The following is a 21,216-nucleotide window of genomic DNA, read 5'->3' as shown; positions in this document are numbered from 1 at the left end:
TCAAGAAGAAAAAATCCTCACATTGATAGGTCCCATATATTTTTGTTTTTAAATTCTGATCCACCTTTTAATTACAACTTCCAGCTCACATGTACTTTTTGACAGCAGGTCTCAAAGTCTAGTCTTCTAGCACTAAGCATCACAGCTGTTGTTTTATACACGGCAAACTGGACAAACAGACAAGGTGAAGTGCTGGGTCAGAAACAGAATCCCTTTACCTCCTAGGTCCCACCAAGGACCTCTGCTGGAGACACCACACTGGCTCTCCATGCGCAAGTTGAGGAACATTTCCTCCCCCAAAATCACAAATTACAAACAAAATTAATGAAGCACAATCCTGAACTGTTTCCAAACACTACACCTCTACATTGCTGACTCAGATCCTAACAAACTAAGGCAACACCTCTCATATCTCACCGTGCTGCAGATTTCTTGCTGAGTTTCCACAAACATCAGACCTAGTATGTGACACATAAACCCCTGAAATTATTAGAATTCAAACAAAAATTAGTTTTTTGAACTCTGAGTGCTGCTTCAGACAAAAATTGACAACAGGCAATAGCACAGGCAATCCACCATGAATGTCAAAACTGTTGGCTATTTCACCTCCCGTCAGCATCCATTCCATTCTTACCTGGTAGATATCAGAAAGGCTGCTGCTTCCTGAATCACTAGTGATGCTACATCCTGAGTGACTAGATGAAACGTGGGTCACCTGTGGGTGGAGACTGTCAGTAAGGTGCAGCTTTGTGAAATCTGCAGGAAGCTATAGGTGGAGCAAAAAAAGCATCATTACAATTTGAGGTAGATACACAACAAAATTAATTCAACTCATTTATGTCACACTTTACTCTCTGCCAATACCAAGTGCATTAAGAAAACCACTGGGGCTTGAGAACGCAGCTTAAAAAACTGAGTTTTTGTAGATTTTTTAAATGAATGCAGAGGTCAGCAAAATACCATCAAATTGCTGCAAATATAAGAGATCTTTAAAAACCATGTATCTGAAGACAGCCACCAGTGAAGCAAAAACACTTCAGTGTCCTGCTATGGAGTTTGGATAGAATTAACACACATTAATATTGTGCTAGTTTCAATATCAATGGTGTCCTGTAGAATGGGACTAACAGTGAGTAAAGTCACATACTTTAAGAAAAACAAGCACTGTTCTGGCTTTGGCTAAACCTTTTACATCTGAAGTTCACAAAGTACATTAAAGACAAATAAAATCCAAGCCACTGAGCTATGTTATACTTTAAGGCAAATAATATAATGGCAAATAGGAAATGTGGGAAGACTGACACAACTGCAAAGAGATACAATCCTGAAATGAGTTTGCTCACATGCATTGCTGAAGTAGTAATTGAGATGTTATATTTGATCATTCAATCATCCACCAAGATTTGTTATGTATATTTTTACTATTGCTTGGTGCACATAGTGCCCACGAAAATCTTTAAGAACTGTAAACTTCACCAGACTGCAGAAAGTGAATTTTGATAAAGGAAAATATTTGCTATCTGAAGAAAAATTTAAATGCTATTTCAGGAGCATAGTACTCTTCTCTTTAAGAAGCTTTCATGCCACTTCTAGTTAATAAAAGTATGTTAATATATCAATTTTGGTATGCAATGCATGCCTCAATTATTTTTTAAAAAAACAACTTTGAAACTTTCCTTATTAATTTATTTATTTATTTTCAACTCAGACAAGGTAGATACTTTCTACAGAGGTGTGTTTGTACCAAGAATGTCATACACAGTGTGTCCACCCGTGTCAGTTATATAAATTCTACCTTGGCACTACTACCATTCTCAGCAGACAGGAATGAAAACAAGAGCTCATTCAGAATTAAGACATAATAGGTCAATCAGTATGAAAAGTTATGAAAAAAGTCACCGGCAAGTCACAAGACAGTGTGATTGAGAAAATGACTAGCTCTATACAGTGAAAGTGAAAGTTACTGAATTATTTTATTTTAATTCTGTTTGCCTGATTTAAGTATGTTTATGGAACATGCCCTGAAAGAACCTTGGCTTTAGAATTTGTGGTGAAAGCACAGACAACCTTTAATTTTATTTAGACTGACTACCCCTTCCTGCTCTAATGCACCTGAAAAGGATTTCTTCCTTAACATAGAATGACCACACTTGTGACTGCAGAAGTGCCTACATTATAAACAATTCTTTTTTAATATTTTATCTGAAACAGGGGCTTAAAAAAAGGAATCAAACATTAGTAACCCTAAAAAGTTTCAGTAAGCCCAGAGCTAGAGTTGATCTTCATATACCAATCAACAAAGAAAGGGCAATCAACAAAAGCAATACTCTAATACATACAGCCATAGATGCTGCCTCCAGAAAAATCTAATTATGCTCACCACTGTTGATGATACACCAGAAGGAGAAAATACAGTTTGAAGGAGTGCATTAGTTAGAGTAACTACTGCCTCTGCTATTTCCTTTTTGATCTGTGAGTTTGAATTAGCACAAAACTGTATTTACTTATATCAAGGCCGTTATATCAATGTTATCATTCTTTGAGCCAGTCCACAAAGAAGTATACATTCCATAGGTAGAATGTGTAGTAATGAACCACCACAGCTTTTACAATGTGTTGATGAGTGTTCCTAACAATACAATCTCTTAGAATTAAAGTTGTGCAGGTTTATTTCCAATAATAGTATAAATTTGAGTTACGGGCACAAGCCATCTAAGAATCACACATTCAATGATAATGCACAGAGACTGCATATTTTGAGAGCTTTACCTTTTATAAAGTGACAGCTATTACAATAAAAATAAATATTAACTCCACAGGGAGGTGCATATCAACACAGTCTTAAGCCCAGCCAAACTTAATTTTTCATAGTGCCCTTTAAATATCTACATGTCATTAACAATTGCATTTATTTTTTATCAATGCAATAACAATTCTTAATAACCTTACATCAAAGCAAATCCAGTTAGTCTGTTAAAAAATGAAATTAAGCTATGTTTACTATAATGACTGTACTTACTGCTTTAAATGGACAGCAAGGATTTATGTTTTGTTACTATACAGGCAATAGGAAGAGTCAGGGGATTCTACAATAACTGATTAAACACATTGCAAATAAAAGCAAGCTTTCTGAATTGTTTTGACTGTAGATAACCAGCTGTATGTTTGATGATTACTGGTTTCAGAACAACTCCTCCAGTCCGAGCCATGCTGCATGAGCTGGACTTGCCAAGTGGTGACAGCAGAAGATCAGAAGCAGACAATTTACTTTGGGCAACCTAACTAGTCACTTTGATCCTAATCAAGTATGATTACTCACAAGCATAAAGCACATGCACACATCTTTGCAGAATAACTACTTCTCTGTGCTACATGCCCAAAAGCAGTATCCACTTCAACTGCCCAACCCCCAAATAAATAAAGGCGAGAATTTGTGCAAGGAAAAAAAAAACATATACAAAAATTAAATAAAAAAATAAATTGTGAGCTCAATTAAAAGAGTGTGTGAGAAATACATGCCTCTCTCTTAGCCACATACTGCTATTTAAAATACTTAATGTACAGAGTTGTACAAGGTGGGGAAAAAAGTTAAGCACTGATAACAATTTAAAAAGCACATGTGCTTAAGTCTTCTATGTAAGAGCCTACACCTCTAACTTTGGAAGAACAGCATTTGGTAAATGGTTTTCAGTAAGCAAAGCAAGAATGAAATGCAATGTTCAACCAACCTCAGCAGTGCCAGCGAAGTTGTCTCACCCACACCAGGATATGTACACCTAATTTCTAACTTGCAGTAGAATACGATCAGAGAACAACATCATGAAACTGTAATACTACATCCACTGAAAAAAAATGGCTGGGAACATCAACCTCTGCTTTTGGGAAGTATATGACAGTTAACTTCACTACAACAGGTATATTTGCTGTGCTTCTGAATATCACTCCATTATGAAATTTTTAAGCATTCTGTGCTTTTATTCAGCTATCATTCCATTCAATAGTTTAGTAGTGACTTTAATACTTAGTACCACAGTAAAAATAAAGGTTTTCTTGGAACATTTCAAAACCTGTACAGGGTAGATCTAGCACATGCCTGATCTTCCAGATCATGCGGCAATAGCAGGAACTCTGTCTCAGCAACATCACCTATTGCAGACTGAAGACACCACAAATGGCATCAGAACTGAAGAGTCATTTTAATCTTGTTTTCCATTTTCATTAAATGATGGCTAGTTTTAAGGAGTCGTAAAAGGAACAACGATCAAAGGCAACTTGCATATTTTATATAACATGTAACTTCTGTATTTTATGTTTTCCTGCCATAGCACTAAACTACAGCTTTCCTGAAGCCAGCCACTACATTTCTTAACTTTATTACTGAACACTTGGGAGTCACAGCATCAGAAGGAACTACCACACAGAGTAGACATTGCAGGGTAATTTAGAAAGAAATAATTGTCTTTTCTTAAGTAAATATAGCTTCAAAACACATTATATCTACACTACATTAAACAATTATCAGTCATTAAAAGCATCAGATAACTGACCTGATAAACTATTTTCAGACAAGTTTTGTAAGAGAGAAACATTAAGGCTGCATATGTATAGATCTAATGAAGTGTAACAGGGGTACAAAATTCTTAATACAAAAAATAATCCTGTAAAATAGTTAACAGCAAACCCCTAACCTTTATTTGATGACGGTCAAAACAGTATTTTATAAATATGCACACAGCTCTTTACAAGTGAGCATATGTGTGTACATGCACAGTTTACATGTATAGAGACCACAGAAAAAACAGTACATCTGGAAACTTCAAGCTTTTACTTCTTGAAAACCTCAAAACAAATGACAACTTAAACAATTATCTGAAATATCTTAAGGACAAAGAGGATCTCCATTTTGAACTGTACAGTACCTTAAACCCTATCACATCTTCCTATCAAAGGCAGCATTTTATTGCTTCCACCCTCAAAGTGAGTCACTGCTTTATGCACGCAAAGCTAACAATTACTTTGCTCTGAATATGTTCCTCCTATTTTAAGAACATCATGATTTTCTCCTACCGTAGAGCGTGCCTTTCTGCATAACAAAAGGCAACTTCTACTGAAGAAATCATTTGGCTTATCGTTCCAATACGGTATTTTAAAATATATGTATTTTCAGAATATTTACTGTACAAGACATTAAAATCCTTGGCTACAGCATAAAAAGGTGTGCAAACAGCAAAACATGAGTCAAATGAAACTTCTTCACTTTAATAGTACTTGTTTTGAGGGTTTCTTTGGTGTGGTTTTTTTTAAATTGAATTATATGTGAAAACAAGTATAAATGCAATGGTGGAAAAGACAGACACAAGCATGTCATTTAAAAATACAAGAGCAAATATATCAGTATGCATTTTATAAACAAGACCTTCTGCTGAAGGCTAGTCAGCACTTTAAGAAAGATTTATAAAGCCTGCAATGTGACCTAAGTACATACACAGATGGAATTTAGAGAGCAAAGGTATAACGTTGGTATGCAACTCCAATGAAGGATTAATTGTCACTGAGACAGGCCAAGCAAGTGCAGTAAACATAAGGCAACACAAAATACTCACTTTGTAGCCTCTGCTTCCACTTTCTGAAATTAAAAAAATGGAAACACCAATTCCTCTGCCACTAAACTGCTTCTCAGTGCTTATTCTGTAGTACCTCTTTACTAATAAAAGCCACTGTAATAAAGTTTTCTTTTATAGATGCTGCACTTAGTCCACAAATCTAAATTACAACATTATTTTACAAAATATTATTATTACAATAATTACTATAATTATACAATAATACTATAATTATTACAATAATTTTACAAATTAATATTATTATTATTATTATTTACAAAATTACAAAGTTATTTTGGTATTCTGCATCTTTTCAAGCAACAGCAGCCAAATAAAATAAATACTATGCCTAAGTCTTTCCCATTTTCTCCTACCAAGACAAAATGTTAAAATGTTTATTTCACTACATGAGTGTAGATCACCAATCCAGTATTCTATCAATTCAGGAACATTTTATTTCAATGTTTCATGTTAAATTTTTTATGTTAAATCTTTGTATGTCTGTTGCATGTGTTTTAAGGATATACTCAGATTTATGATAATTAATGACTGAAAGAAGAAATACTTCTACTAATGGTGGTTATTCATCAACATGCTATTTCAACATAATTCTTTCACTAACGAAGACAGACATCAAGGAAAACATTTTTACGGTTCAGTGATTTAAAACACAGCAGTCAATGTAACTAACTACAGAATAATACAGTAATTTCTATTGATTCTGCCTACAGACATGATGCAGGCTGACATGTTCAGTGCAGAGTTAAATTTAAAATAAAAGTTTAAGCTCCATACACATCAAATTAGGATGCAATTTCCAAGCAGCATTTCCTTGTACTTAGGGGTAGGATGGAAAACATTCAGAAGCTTCAATGTATTTTCACTGAAATCTCCAGCAAGAGTTAAATGAAAACATTGTGACATTAATTATGTCTTCTGTATATCATTCACTTTATACAATAGTATCTTGTATGTTTTGAATCTCCAAATTTTCCTCAAATAGGCATCTTTATGTGAAACTGTGAGTGAGATGTGAAAAACTACTCTTAAAAACATTCTTTACAGGACACTACCTGTGTTCTGAAAATTTGGGTACTGTTGCTGTTAAGCAGTTGTTTATATACAAAGCCCACAGCAGAACATTCGTGACAGAAAAATAAGCATTATATGGATTTTTCAGCCAAGTCATTCGTATTTCCCTGCACTTACACTTTGCTGTAGGTAGCCTCCCATCAAACTATTCAGAGATTTAAGTTAATACAACATGATCTGCTGGTCTTGGGGACAGAATGAGACAGAGCAAGTACAGGGGAACTTCCTTTTTTTTCCCCATACAAAACACACAGTGACTGCCACTTACAGCACATCTAGTAGCTCTCAGCAGCTAATCCTATGAGCATTTAAAGCAGTGAACATAATTTGCATGAAGGATTATTGACTTCTGCAGAGGGACAGAGGTGGTGAAACGTAAATGAGTATCTGGGCAGTTGGAGAAAAGCTCTTAGGGACTACTCTTTCAAAAGTAAAAAGAAGTATGAAATGCATCACTGACACATACCCATTCTTATTTCTCATAACTCCCTTATCTGTTGTAGGACCAGAGATGTCAGTAGTTGCCTTTTCTTTTGACAGTATTTTTGTCACAGATACAATGTAGCACTTTATAGTCAGAAGTGCCTTCCTTTAGGAAATCCAGCATAAACAATATTACTTCCATAAACATGAATGTCAATTTATTGGCAACAGCTCAATGTTATATAAATGTAATGTACATTAAATTTTTAAAAAAGGAAAAATTGTATCATGTAGGTAAAAAAAAGCAGAACAAATTTGAACTAAAACATAGTAAACGGAATTAAATAATGCTAAACAGGTTTTCCCAAGCTGCTCTTCAGTTTTTTTAAATTCTGAACTCAAATCATCATAATGTATTTATGGTGAAGAGCAGCAAAGCTGCAAGATCAAAATATTTTTTCTTAGAACCTTACTCAGAAGTCTGTCTCAGTCAGGAAACACGTAGTAAAAGCATAACGTAACACTTAAAATACAGAATCAGTGGTGGGTTTAAAGTTAGATCAGTTCTGCTCCAAGGATGAAACTTAAAGAAACCATTCTACAACTGTTTTGACTCTGGATATACATTCAGTACCAACAATCTTTTTTCAACCTCAAGCACGTGGAGTAACGTGGACCACTAACATTTTTTCCAAACAGCACAGAGGAAGCAAAACCTTGCAAAAGGGAGTACACAACATTTTCAGGTCTTCCTTTATTTCATTAAAAAGCATTTGGTATTTTATATTGATTTGTTTGTTTCATAGGGTATCTACAATTTAGATCAGATCCCATTCTTACTCACTTGGGACTTTGACAGTTCACCAAAGAACTTTGTGACTTTGATAGGGTAAAAGAGTTGGTGCTATTAAGCCTGGAGAAGAGAAGGCTCCAGGGACACCTTATAGTGGCCTTCCAGTACCTGAAGGGACTACAGAAAAGCTGGGAAGGGGCTTTTCATCAGAGAGGGTAGTTATAGGACAAGGAGTTTTAAGCTGAAAGAAGTTAGATTTAGGTTAGACATCAGGAAGAAATTTTTCACTATGAGGGTAGTAAGGTGCTGAAATCTGTTTCCCAGGGAGCTTGTGGAAGACCCCTCCCTGGAGGTTTTTAAGGCCAGGTTTGATGAAGCTTTGTGCAGCCTGGTCTAGTGTGAGGTTGGAACCTGATGATATTTAATGTCCTTTCCAACCTTAACCATTCTATGATTCTACAAACTGCTTCAAAAAGCAGAATCTCTTATTCCAGCATTTACAAGGACATACCACAACACTCATTAGCACCCCGCAGCCTCACCAAGCACTTGCGCTGAGAGCCCCAACACAGTCTGCACAGTTCACACCCCCACAGTAATTAACAGCTGTGCAAAAACACCGAATAAAATGGGGAAGGGAATTCATGTTGCAGAACTCTACATAATGATAACTGACGAGGGACAGGCACTCAATGACACTGCAGTTTCAGCTGAAGGAAAGACTGTTCTGAGGCATTTCAGTTGACCTATGAAATATCACTATGGTAAGAGTGCAGAAAACTGAGCTCAACCACTGAAGTAAAAGCTCCTCAGTACTTTACAGCAGTAGACATGGAACACTACAAATGAATCAAGTCTGGTTTTGCAGAGAACTCTTGCTTGGGAATAACTGATTTTCATACTAACATAATGCATGTTCCAGTTGATGTTTTTTCCCCAACAGATATTTCTAAACACTTCCTCTTATGGCTGTTTGAGCATTTAATACACTAAGAACTACCACTGTGCTGGAAACTAAACTGCCTACTTTCCAGGCTTCTGAAGACCTACGAGGTTAAATTTTTTACTCTTTGGCCTGTTACAAGTAACTGTGGGAGAGGAAGTAGCAGAGCAGCTGGTTACAAACTTTACTTCCACAGGAAATCTGACAAAAGATTTATGCCTAGGGATGTAAAAGCAAAAAAAAAGTTCAATGTGGGCACATACGTTTACAGGAAATGGTAATTCCAACATTTTCAAGCAAGATGTTTTAAATCCTGTGAAACATTTTAAATGAGGGGATGCCCATGTACACCCTACATACATACCCATTTTGGTTTTCTCATACAGCAGGCTAAGAAGTGGTCACAGGGGGTGCTAAAGAGAAATTACATCAGATAGGGTAAAACTGATGGCACCTGCAACCAGATTTTATTTTCAGCTTTAAAGCACCACTTGGGATTGAAAACCACTACAGACAAGTAAGGAGTCTAGTCCAAAAGTAAAGACCTATGATAGTGCACAATGACAAGTGTTGGAATTTCCACCAGGGGAATGTGCATTGCTTCTTTTGTCTTATACCTGATAACAGAATATTTCATTTCATTATTACAGCACTCTAACCAATCTAAGTAAGCTTGGTTAAGTTTTTCACACAGTCACGAAGGGACGCCACAGTTCTGAAGTGCAGCTGCTTAATCTGAACTACTGCAGTTTACTTACTGAACTACAGCACTAAACTTTATTGCACTGAACTAATTTACAACAGTAAAAGAAATCAAAGTGAATTGATACTAGAATAAAGAAAAAATAAATTACCCAAAAACTACCCAAATAACAGATATCTTTTAAAAGATGGAATATGAAAAATATAGGAAAGATCTTATAATTCCTCTCTTTCCAAGTGGGGTAAAAAATAAACATGCTGGTAAAACCTGCTCATATCACACCACAAAGAGACACTTGGTACAAGGGACAAGTAGGATACTTCTGTGAGAGCAGGATGACTCTTACTTGGAGTGAAAGAGATAAAATGCAGTATGAGAAGACATGAGATCATGGACTTGGAGACAAAAAACAAGAAGCTAGGAACTCATCTGTCAGAAATCACTGTGAAAAGAGTTTCAGCACATTCACTCATCAGGGACAGGCACTCAATGACACTGCAGTTTCAGCTGAAGGAAAGACTGTTCTGAGGCATTTCAGTTGACCTATGAAATATCACTATGGTAAGAGTGCAGAAAACTGAGCTCAACCACTGAAGTAAAAGCTCCTCAGTACTTTACAGCAGTAGACATGGAACACTACAAATGAATCAAGTCTGGTTTTGCAGAGAACTCTTGCTTGGGAATAACTGATTTTCATACTAACATAATGCATGTTCCAGTTGATGTTTTTTCCCCAACAGATATTTCTAAACACTTCCTCTTATGGCTGTTTGAGCATTTAATACACTAAGAACTACCACTGTGCTGGAAACTAAACTGCCTACTTTCCAGGCTTCTGAAGACCTACGAGGTTAAATTTTTTACTCTTTGGCCTGTTACAAGTAACTGTGGGAGAGGAAGTAGCAGAGCAGCTGGTTACAAACTTTACTTCCACAGGAAATCTGACAAAAGATTTATGCCTAGGGATGTAAAAGCAAAAAAAAAGTTCAATGTGGGCACATACGTTTACAGGAAATGGTAATTCCAACATTTTCAAGCAAGATGTTTTAAATCCTGTGAAACATTTTAAATGAGGGGATGCCCATGTACACCCTACATACATACCCATTTTGGTTTTCTCATACAGCAGGCTAAGAAGTGGTCACAGGGGGTGCTAAAGAGAAATTACATCAGATAGGGTAAAACTGATGGCACCTGCAACCAGATTTTATTTTCAGCTTTAAAGCACCACTTGGGATTGAAAACCACTACAGACAAGTAAGGAGTCTAGTCCAAAAGTAAAGACCTATGATAGTGCACAATGACAAGTGTTGGAATTTCCACCAGGGGAATGTGCATTGCTTCTTTTGTCTTATACCTGATAACAGAATATTTCATTTCATTATTACAGCACTCTAACCAATCTAAGTAAGCTTGGTTAAGTTTTTCACACAGTCACGAAGGGACGCCACAGTTCTGAAGTGCAGCTGCTTAATCTGAACTACTGCAGTTTACTTACTGAACTACAGCACTAAACTTTATTGCACTGAACTAATTTACAACAGTAAAAGAAATCAAAGTGAATTGATACTAGAATAAAGAAAAAATAAATTACCCAAAAACTACCCAAATAACAGATATCTTTTAAAAGATGGAATATGAAAAATATAGGAAAGATCTTATAATTCCTCTCTTTCCAAGTGGGGTAAAAAATAAACATGCTGGTAAAACCTGCTCATATCACACCACAAAGAGACACTTGGTACAAGGGACAAGTAGGATACTTGACTACCCAAATAACAGATATCTTTTAAAAGATGGAATATGAAAAATATAGGAAAGATCTTATAATTCCTCTCTTTCCAAGTGGGGTAAAAAATAAACATGCTGGTAAAACCTGCTCATATCACACCACAAAGAGACACTTGGTACAAGGGACAAGTAGGATACTTCTGTGAGAGCAGGATGACTCTTACTTGGAGTGAAAGAGATAAAATGCAGTATGAGAAGACATGAGATCATGGACTTGGAGACAAAAAACAAGAAGCTAGGAACTCATCTGTCAGAAATCACTGTGAAAAGAGTTTCAGCACATTCACTCATCAGAAGGTGACTGAACTGTGAAGGTGATGCAGCAGAAGGAAAACTCAATGAGATCACAGCGTGCCTCATCCAGAAATACTGAAGTTCTGGGCTCTTCTCCATGGTCCCAGCAGAGACCTTCTTTAGAAATACTGCACACTTTCCCAGTTATATGTTTTCAATAAAGATGGGCTTACAGCCCTAACACACAGATTCAGAGAAGAACTGCCAGGATTCTCAGAAGAAGAAAATCCACTGTCTGAGAAAGCACAAGAGAAGCACTGGCTTATTACACCTTATTTGGCCCAAGCTGAGAGAGGGTATGATCAGTAGTGTCGCGAACCGACTTAACATGGAGGGAGAAGACAGTCCGTTCTCCACAAGTATCTAAATATAGGAAGGAGGAAAAAGAAATATTCCCAGTAAAAGGGAATGCAGGCACAAAGCCTAACAAGCAGTAAGTTGAAAGAAAGTTGCTACCTAATGAGCCACAGAGATTCTTAAAACGAGGCTCAACAGAAGCTGGGGTAGAGAAGGCTTTCAAACCAAAGCTAGACAGTCATGAACGTGCTGTGCAACAGTGTGTAAGGGCAGTGACCCGGAAAATCCCTTCCACATCCCTGTCACTCCTCCAAGCAGAAAAACCTGAAGCCAACTTAGTTTTCTACATACTTATCATTCAGAAGCAGACTAACCAAAGGAGGAAAAAAGACAAAAATCTACATTATTATCTTAACATTTTAGATATTCTTACTGGTAGCTTCTTAGTAAAGACTGAAGTATTTTCTACACTTTCAAGGAAAATATTTTTAAAGATATAGACAAGTAGGGAGTCGCTATGCACAGATGCAAAGCTGGATACTTTCATTTGTACACTGAGTATTACCTCTGTAAAATACCAAATTCATTGAAAGAAACTTGATGAGAATTTAAATAGAGACCATGCAATTCACAAGCAACTAAATTGAATTTAAAAAAATAATAATAAAATTGATGACTGCAGCCTTGTCAATGTCACCCTTAAGAGTTTTAAATAAAGGATTATCTTTGCTTTATAGTATCAACAAATAGCTCATAAGAGAACTGGTGTTTGGTGTTTGCATCAAAATGCAACATCTTTGCTTTCCAGTAACTTAAGCAACAGCAGACGAACATCCAAAATTTCTTCTGCTTATGACTTGCTCCACGTAACAACTCATGCACTGCAACTACTTGTTTTGCATATGTTCGCCATACAATAGAAGTTTTCTCTATTTTTCCTGTCTGACAATGGCAAATGCACTTTTGTTTCACCACAACCAAAGAACTGAAGAAACTGAAGTATTGCAGGATGCATATTCTCAACACTCAAGAGGGTATAAAAACATTTCTTCACCTTGTTTTTAAGTATACTGTAACATTCTTTGATATAAAGGAAAAACATGCCTCACAATAATCAAAGCTGTGAGATTCTTAGTTGCATAATAACGAGCATGTCAACATAATAATACGAAAGTTTTTTAAAAGGCTGGAAAAAACAAAAGGGAAAGAATTTTGTTTTAAAATGGGAATGCTATTATTTTTGAAAGAAAGGTTGTAGATAATACTTCTTTGATATCCAGAGAAAAAGAGGTTTCATACTTGCATTACACAGTACTATATCTAATGTCTTGCTGGATTTCTGGATAACAAAAATAGCACAACAACAAGACAACTCAAAATACTTTTAAATGGCATGCATTTCTTTTTGTACATGACTAAAGTTGTATTATTCACCTTATCTATGATGTTTAATGCTATATTAACATACCTACTAGTTAAACTACTTTATTAGGAGTTTTGAAAGTGCAACTGTACTCATGCCATGACAACAGTAGTGAATGTTGCTATAACATTCCTAGCTTTGTACATAATTTTATTTACATATTCTCTCACACAGTAGCCAAAGAAAATAAATGGAAATTTTTCACATCAACACAAACTTTTAAAACAGCATAAGGTATCATGCATTCCTAGTACCCCCAGTGTTTTTATTTGGTCTCACAGAACACGATTCTGTCTTCTTTGAACTACTACATATATTTACTAGCTTGGACAACAGACATACTTGTGTGTGCTCCCTGTGACCATAGGAAGAGAAAAAGGATTGTTTATCTTCTTTTCAACAAAGAGCCTTTAGAAAGTACAAAGATGTTCCCTAAATTCTGAAGCATGGTGCAGCAACAACTGTCCAAAGCAAGTAAAGATTATTTACAAAACTCAACACAGAACCATCGTTTACATTATTTCCAATGAATTTTTGAAACAACCTGCAGAGCTCTTCCTTGAGGTCAGTTATTCAAAGCTGTAATATCAAATGCTAAGTTCAGTTAGCCCTATATTTTTGTTTAGTATCACCTACCTTTTCCAAATACCCTCAACAACTTATTCACAAGGTACTGGTTTCCCAACTTCCTCCAACAACAAAGCCAAATAAGAAGACCCTATGTTGTGCCTGCTAAAACCAAGGGTGCTTTAGAGCAAGTAGATATCAATTTAATTGAAGCACCATGTTGCAACCAAGGGTGCTTTAGAGCAAGTAGATATCATCAATTTAATTGAAGCACCATGTTGTTATACTTAAAAAGATGACATTCAACTGTGACTTCCAGAAATTTATCTAGTTGTCTGTGCAGGTGTGCACACAGTTTAAACCACTCCTTATACTCCGGCCTTAGATCAACAGCATAATAAAAACACTTCATATAGCAACTTATACCTTCCACTGACACCATGAAATATTTCAATGGTGCCTATTTAAATAGATATTTTAAATCAGAAATTGCCAATCTGCATTAAAAATGAGTAGCACAGAAATCAGCTGGAAATACTGGGATAAATAACTGAAGACTTTTCTACAAATACAATGAGTGAAGTTAATCTTTTTTTCCTTCCACCCAGCAGAAAATTAGGTATAGAGACCTAGGATGTATGTACATCAACTACTGCATTAGGTCACCTAGCAATAACCAAAAAATTTGAGAGTCAAATCTTAGTCACTTATTTATGACAGAGCTAAAATGGTTTTTGCTGTAAGACCCCATGGTGCAAGAGATTCAGAAGGTTACTTTATTTTACAAAAGTGGTAGAAATTTTAGTCATTTACTACATTAAACATTATCTCTGCATGCTTAACTGAATAAAATCCCAGCTGGAACACTAAACCTCCACTTTAAAAAAAAAAAATCATATTATTCGAACTCAGGAATTCCTAAATTTAGTTTTCCCTGGGTACCATTGGCACAGAAGGAATAGTAATGTACAATACTAATGGAAGTGGCAGGTGTTGGAGTGACATTTAGCTGTCTAAACAACCTCTTCCTTCAACAGGAAAGAGGTAGATAACTAGATTTTCTATATACTACTGCTGACATGCATGCCACTGTTTGTGAAACGGTGCTTTAATATCCATTTATTTAGGAATAGCAGCTGTATCTGAAGACCTTGGAAACTCCCTACTAAACAGACATCTGAAATCCTTTGCTGTGAGGTATAAGAAATCTCTGTTCTCACAAAAAAAAAAAAAAAAAAAAAAAAAAAACAAATTAAAAAATTAGCAAGTATAAGAACCTCCTGCTTTGGAAACAAGCAAGACTGAACAGGACAGAAAGTCGTTAAGTCTGACAACAGAAAATGTTTGCAGAAGCCATAAGCCAACAGGCAAGGAGAGGTACACCTTCTACAGTTTTTAACAGAAACTAACAATGTTTTCATTTTAGTTTGCTTTTTATTCTGCTCCTACAGCTGCAAACAGCTTCACTTTTAAAAGAATTAGTATCAGTCTTCTCTGTTGCCTTAAAAAATTCAGCAGACCACGATTTCCATTTTTAAAGTAGGACACTTTACAAAGGCTCTGAAATCCATAAATTCATGCATTTCCCTTTTCTTGGTAGTTCCTTAAAGGTAAGGACAACAGAAAACAAAGATCCTTCTACATTATTTCTGGATATTTCAAACAAAAGCCCCCTATAGCCAGCTTTTTATTCAAAGGCCAAAAAACATAGCTAAAAATCCACTGGTGGTGCGGGTCAAAACAGAAAAGGCAAGTATGCCAGGGAGACACATCCAAATTTGACATCTGGCTCTCTTCTGAGCAATCTAGAAAAAGAGCTACTGCCTGCCAAGTATTTGGAAGATTTTTATTTTTTTTTCCCTTAGCTCATTATCAGGAATACATTAAGATTTGGAGGTCAAACTGTACGTTGATCAGTGAAGCAGCAGAGGCAGAAAGTATACAATACAAGTACACTTTGAAATATCTTTAGCTTCTTACATATAAGAAACAAACAAATCAAGTGCGCAAAAAAATTAAGTTAAAAATGAAAACAGGGCTGTTAGTTCAGCAAACCTAGAACACAGCCAGCTTAGTGGTAATTCCAACAATTCCGTTAAGATTTCCCCAAATCTAGAATGCTTATTTTTTTTAACCACAACCAAAGACATCCAGTTTTCAGGTACAATGTCTTTTATCACCCTGTTTTCAAGCCATCAATCCCACTACCAATTTATGGTCCAGTTCTGCAGCTATACTTTTTTTTTACCATGTTCTTTCAAATAATCCCACATTAGACATTCCTGACCCTAACCCAAGTCCCACAGCATTCAGTAGGTTAGCAGACAAGCAGTAGCAGATAGGCATTCAGGAAACAATGCTATGGATGGAGTCCTAACTGCACAAACGAGTTCCCATTCTCCTGGCTCTGGAGGAATAACAGCAGCACTGAACAGTAAAAGCCTATTTTTAACTATAAAGCAAGCCACCATGACTAAATACACAAAGGGAGCAGACCTACAATATAGCACATCATCTTCATTCTTCAGAGGAGGAAAAAAAAGCTTTAATCAATTTTTTCTTACTTGCAAAGTCACAGTTTGGAGTCAAGCTATAAACTAATAAATCCTACCCAGTCAGTGTGTCCAAGTGACCCAGCATGCAGTGCTTGTGCTTGTAAGCAAGCACGCTGACAGGCTGCAGTCAGATAAAATGAGGCAGTATTTATAGACTGAGTGAAAGAAATCACAGGTTGAGGAATCTGACCACTGGGTCATCATCTGGGTTTACAGTGTGATTCCTCCCTGGCTGTCCATATACCTCTGAAGATCAGGTAACTGCAGATACTGTGACGATGCAATACTGCTACCAATTACCAGAAATGTTTTCACTTGGTCACCGACCAACCCTGGGATAGCTGAAATAATTTATCTACAGGTAGAAAGTTACAAGTGCTACATGGAGCTACATTTTACCACTGCCACAGCATTGGAAAGCTTATTAACAGATACCAATTGCAGCTATAATGTAATATTTGGCACTTATTTGCATCCTAACTCATGAGTTTGTTTTTTCTCTATTTAGAAAAGTAATTGGCTCTTGATTCAAGTCAGGAAGCCGGGGCTGAAAAAGACTGCTGGCTCATGTTAAAACAATTTTCAGTCCAAAGAATCATCATCTCCATTACAAGCTGCAAATGCCACAGAGGTTTGCATGTATTTGAGCATCAAGTCACAATCACCTTTACACTCAAGGCAAAAATCTTCACATTTTGTCAAATAGTCGGGAGCTTTCTGTTGTCATTTACAGTAGTCACTAAACTGGAAGCCAGAAGACATGTAAAAATCAGAGAGCCCCTTGTAACTGAAGGACGGATACCCACTCTCCCCTCCACTACCCAGCACAGGGACCATGCAGAACAGGTACTTCAGGAATTTATAACAGGCCAAAATATTTGATACCTTTTTAAGGCACACCAGACAGGCTTTGGTAGGAATGGCATATTACACAGCAGACATCAATTTAACTGCCTGTAACACAGGACTCTGGGAAGACTAGAAAACTAGGCAGTCCAAGCTGAGATTTAGCAGGCTACTCCCCATTTAGAAAAATTCCACATTTCATGAAAAGGAAACTAAACATGCTGGAACTTTTTGCTCCATCATTTGCAATAGAGGCACATGGATCACAAAAGAACGATGCCTTTATTTTTATCTTTTTTACCAGAATAAAGTTTAAGCCAACTAGAGAATGCCAGGTTAGCCAAATACTGTGTAGTTGGGTTCACAGTAGCAAGATTCAGATTTGCAGTAAGAGCAAGCCAAAAAGATAGATGAAGCTTTTTGGCCGAAGGCGGGACCCACATTCTTGCATCCTACTATACTGCACTAGTCACATAATGAAGTCCAGCATCACAAGTGCAAATTACAAACACCTACATAAAATTTCATCCTTTCAGTCACCTCACCAAATGCAATTGATTGTGATCCTTCACCTTTTCTGAGAGAGTAAAAAAATAAATTAGGCACTAACTTATTTCTACCCCTATGTCTCAGATGTATTAGGGACAGTAGATAACAAGTAGCAGCACTATTTAGGTCATTATGCTATGTTGACATGAGGCTATTCACCTTCAATATTACCCATATAAAAGGACTGCAACCTGTTATCCTTCATCTGCCCTTCTAGTATCCTCATACAAACACAAAGTTTAAGAAGGAATGACAAATGCTCCTATAAATTCCACCTCCTGGGCATAAGATCAGCTTTTGCAAGCAACCCACTGAGCAGACTCCTTCAGTACAGTTTATTCTTCCTGGGGTTCTCAGCTGAATCATCACACCATCTCAAAATGAGCAGCAGAAAAAAGACTACTGGCAAGTTGACAAAACTGGAAGAACAACCAACAATCCAGTACTGGGATATCATATGAGTGCCAGTTACATTTCAATAACAGATTGATGGGTTAAGTACATAGAGGTGAGAATCCTATGAAAGCCTGCAGCCCTGCAGGGGTCATCCCATGCTTCTCTTGCACTACAGCTACCAGACTTTTAAATGCAATATTGAAAATGAAGTGTAGCAGATACAAGGTTCTTTGGTCAAGGGTAAATCTTGAGACATTAATCTCTATTTTTCTCAAATCCCTAACATTACCTACACTTATCACGTAGGATCTTCACAGGAAGTAGGACTTGTTATCTACTGACAATAAAGGACACTGGAAGCACTGCTTCACTACTACACTTACCTGCACAAACTGAAATACTTGGAGATTTTCTGGTATTTCTATTAATTTTTAAATTCAGAGAATGCTAACCAGAATGCATCAATAATAGTAAATGAAAATAATTAATAATCTAGTTACATGTTTGCTGTTGCAACTAAGATATAATAATTAAAAGCAGATTTTAATAAAATAACCTTGAGATCCTGATTTTTTTTTTATTTCAATTAGAAAAAAATCATACCACTGTGTATTTATGAAAGCATTAGTAAAATTAGTTCAACTTCTCAAACATCAGGGATGTTGTTAAGGACCAATTTGTAGCAATGTAAAGCCTAGAATACACCAAGGAATAAAAAACATCTAAGACAGTTGAAGAGAAACAAACTTCAAATGAGCTTGAAAAAAAAATATTCTTAGGAGTTTACAGCATAAACATCATTCATTATCCCAGAGACCTGATGGTCTGAACACAGTTTAAATGTTTATCCAATTCTAGTTACTAGAGAATTAGAAAATATAGTTCTTAATGTTCATATTGTTAAACCATGTGCAGTTAACTTTTGGTATTTCATGGTTTTGGCAGACAATGTGCAAAGCTATCAAGTACAGAAGTATTTTGCAGATGAGCTTCAGGTCACCTCAGCAGCAGATACAGAACAGGAGACATTTCCCGTTGCTTTTGCATACTGGAGCAGTGCTAGAAGCAGCAACTGCAAAACCAAGCAACACAACTGGCAGCAGTTTCTAGTCCTCTTGTAAACTATATATTTCTTTGTATATCACTCACTGTCTGAGATTCCCTGTCTCAGATAATTAAGAATGAAATTTCCAAAAATCTCATTTACTTCATCTTGCTGGTATATTTTTACAGGTCCATTTTCAGAAACTTAGAAATTGTTTAGGTACGAGCATTAAGTACCACCATTTAAAACTCTCCAAACAGTATCCTGCAATGGAGTGCAAGTATTTTGCAGATGGAAGAACTAATTTGAGGTACGGAGTAACAGGACTTCCTTAGCTGACTATTCTTGCTTCTAGTTACAACGGACTTCATGCTATTCCCTGGGCATGTTTTAATTCCTTGATATTTTTAACCTACACTACCTAGCACAACATATTCCATTATGTTCTGCTTTATAGACCTCCTGTTACTCCTCTGCATTTATTAACTTAGAGAATCAGGAACAAATCTACAGCACCTTAAGGGCTTTAGGATTTTTTGATTCTTTAAGGATTCAGCCTTTTGTTTGGTGTTTTGTTTGTGTTTTTTGTTCTGGTTGGTAGAATTTGATTTACTTTTTTTAACTGTTGGGTATCAGCACCTCTCAATTTTAGCTGGATTTTCAGCATGACTGAAGATCAGGCAGGAGTGTCTAAAACTCAGTGATGATAAGTCCTATTAGTCTGTTGGTCTCAATTTTGAAAGAAGCCAACTTTCCTTTTCAGGTTCACATCTCTATCATAATGACACATTTTAGTGTGCACCATCAAAAATATCACTTTGCAAGCATTCTCACACCACCACTAGATTTAGCCACTTGGGAACATAAACCAGAACATGTTAGTTTCTCAATTCTCATGGTGAGGCCTGAAATTTTCCTACTTCATAAACTTGCATAAACTCGTTTAAGGGTCATTTGGATATGGTGTTGGTGGATATGGTTTAGGGTAGAACTTTGTAGAGTAGGGATGATGGTTGGACTCTGTGATCCCAAGGGTCTTTTCCAAACTGAATAGTTCTATGATTCTATAATAAACAAATTCCCTATTGTGAGGTCTTCTATGGCAGCTATCCATGCTGACCTCAGAAAAAAATTCAGTTACTGCTTAAGAAGGTAAAGAAAGCTTTGTGCACACACAATATACATATAGATTGTGACTTTTTTGGTGTGATTTTCCTTTTTTTTCTTTTTTCCCTGTCAAATATGTTGTGCAATCCCCTGGCCTTGAAAGACTAACAGAAATATGGCAGGACATCTCCTAAGCATCAAAGATTTTTTCATTGCCATCTCTGCAGGTCACTAATGGGTTTACTGTCATTCCTATGAAATGACCCAAATTTTGCTATTAATAAGCTGTTGGGAAAATCTGCAGTTAAATGTTGTCCTGAAGAACAGCAGTTTAGCCAGACTCCACCACAGATCTCTGGTACAGTGCCAGGCAAACAACTTGAAATCAACCTTTCAGGCAATCATTAGGCCATGGATGTGTGAACTGGGCCAACACACAGAAAATTCAAATAACAAAATCCTTACTTTGAACACTAACTCAGCTATGCTGAGAAATAAGTAACTTGAGTTCTCAAAATTGTCCTTACTTTATGCCAAATATTTGCTTCAGCAAAAAGGAGGGGGATGGGGGGGTAGGTGGGGAGCTCACACAGGGCCACAATAGTTTTGAACTAAAATATGGTAAAAAAAAGCTAAAGATCTGACTTCCTGCTTTCAGTAATTTTCAGTAATTTTCAGTAATTCAATACAGGTCAAGCACATCAAAAGACTGCAGCAGCTATGTGACCACTAGAGGAGAGTCACTGAGCAAGCAGCGAAACATATCCTTTATCAGCAGACTTCACTTCA

At 36.4% G+C, this 21,216-nt stretch overlaps 1 protein-coding gene across 1 annotated transcript in view; it reads right to left on the bottom strand.

Moving 5' to 3' along the window:
- RAPGEF2 (Rap guanine nucleotide exchange factor (GEF) 2) overlaps positions 1-21,216 on the bottom strand; it is a 69,455-nt gene that overhangs the window by 45,445 nt on the left and 2,794 nt on the right. Inside the window, exon 2 of the mRNA XM_009995920.1 lies at positions 635-766. Coding sequence (XP_009994222.1) covers positions 635-766 — 132 coding nt within the window. The remainder of the gene's footprint in view (positions 1-634; positions 767-21,216) is intronic.

Source organism: Chaetura pelagica, unplaced genomic scaffold (assembly GCF_000747805.2).
Source record: "Chaetura pelagica isolate M959 unplaced genomic scaffold, ChaPel_1.0 scaffold142, whole genome shotgun sequence".
Classification (NCBI taxonomy): domain Eukaryota; kingdom Metazoa; phylum Chordata; class Aves; order Apodiformes; family Apodidae; genus Chaetura; species Chaetura pelagica.
Note: the sequence above shows the minus strand (reverse complement) of the source record. Positions and strands in the feature narration are given on the sequence as shown.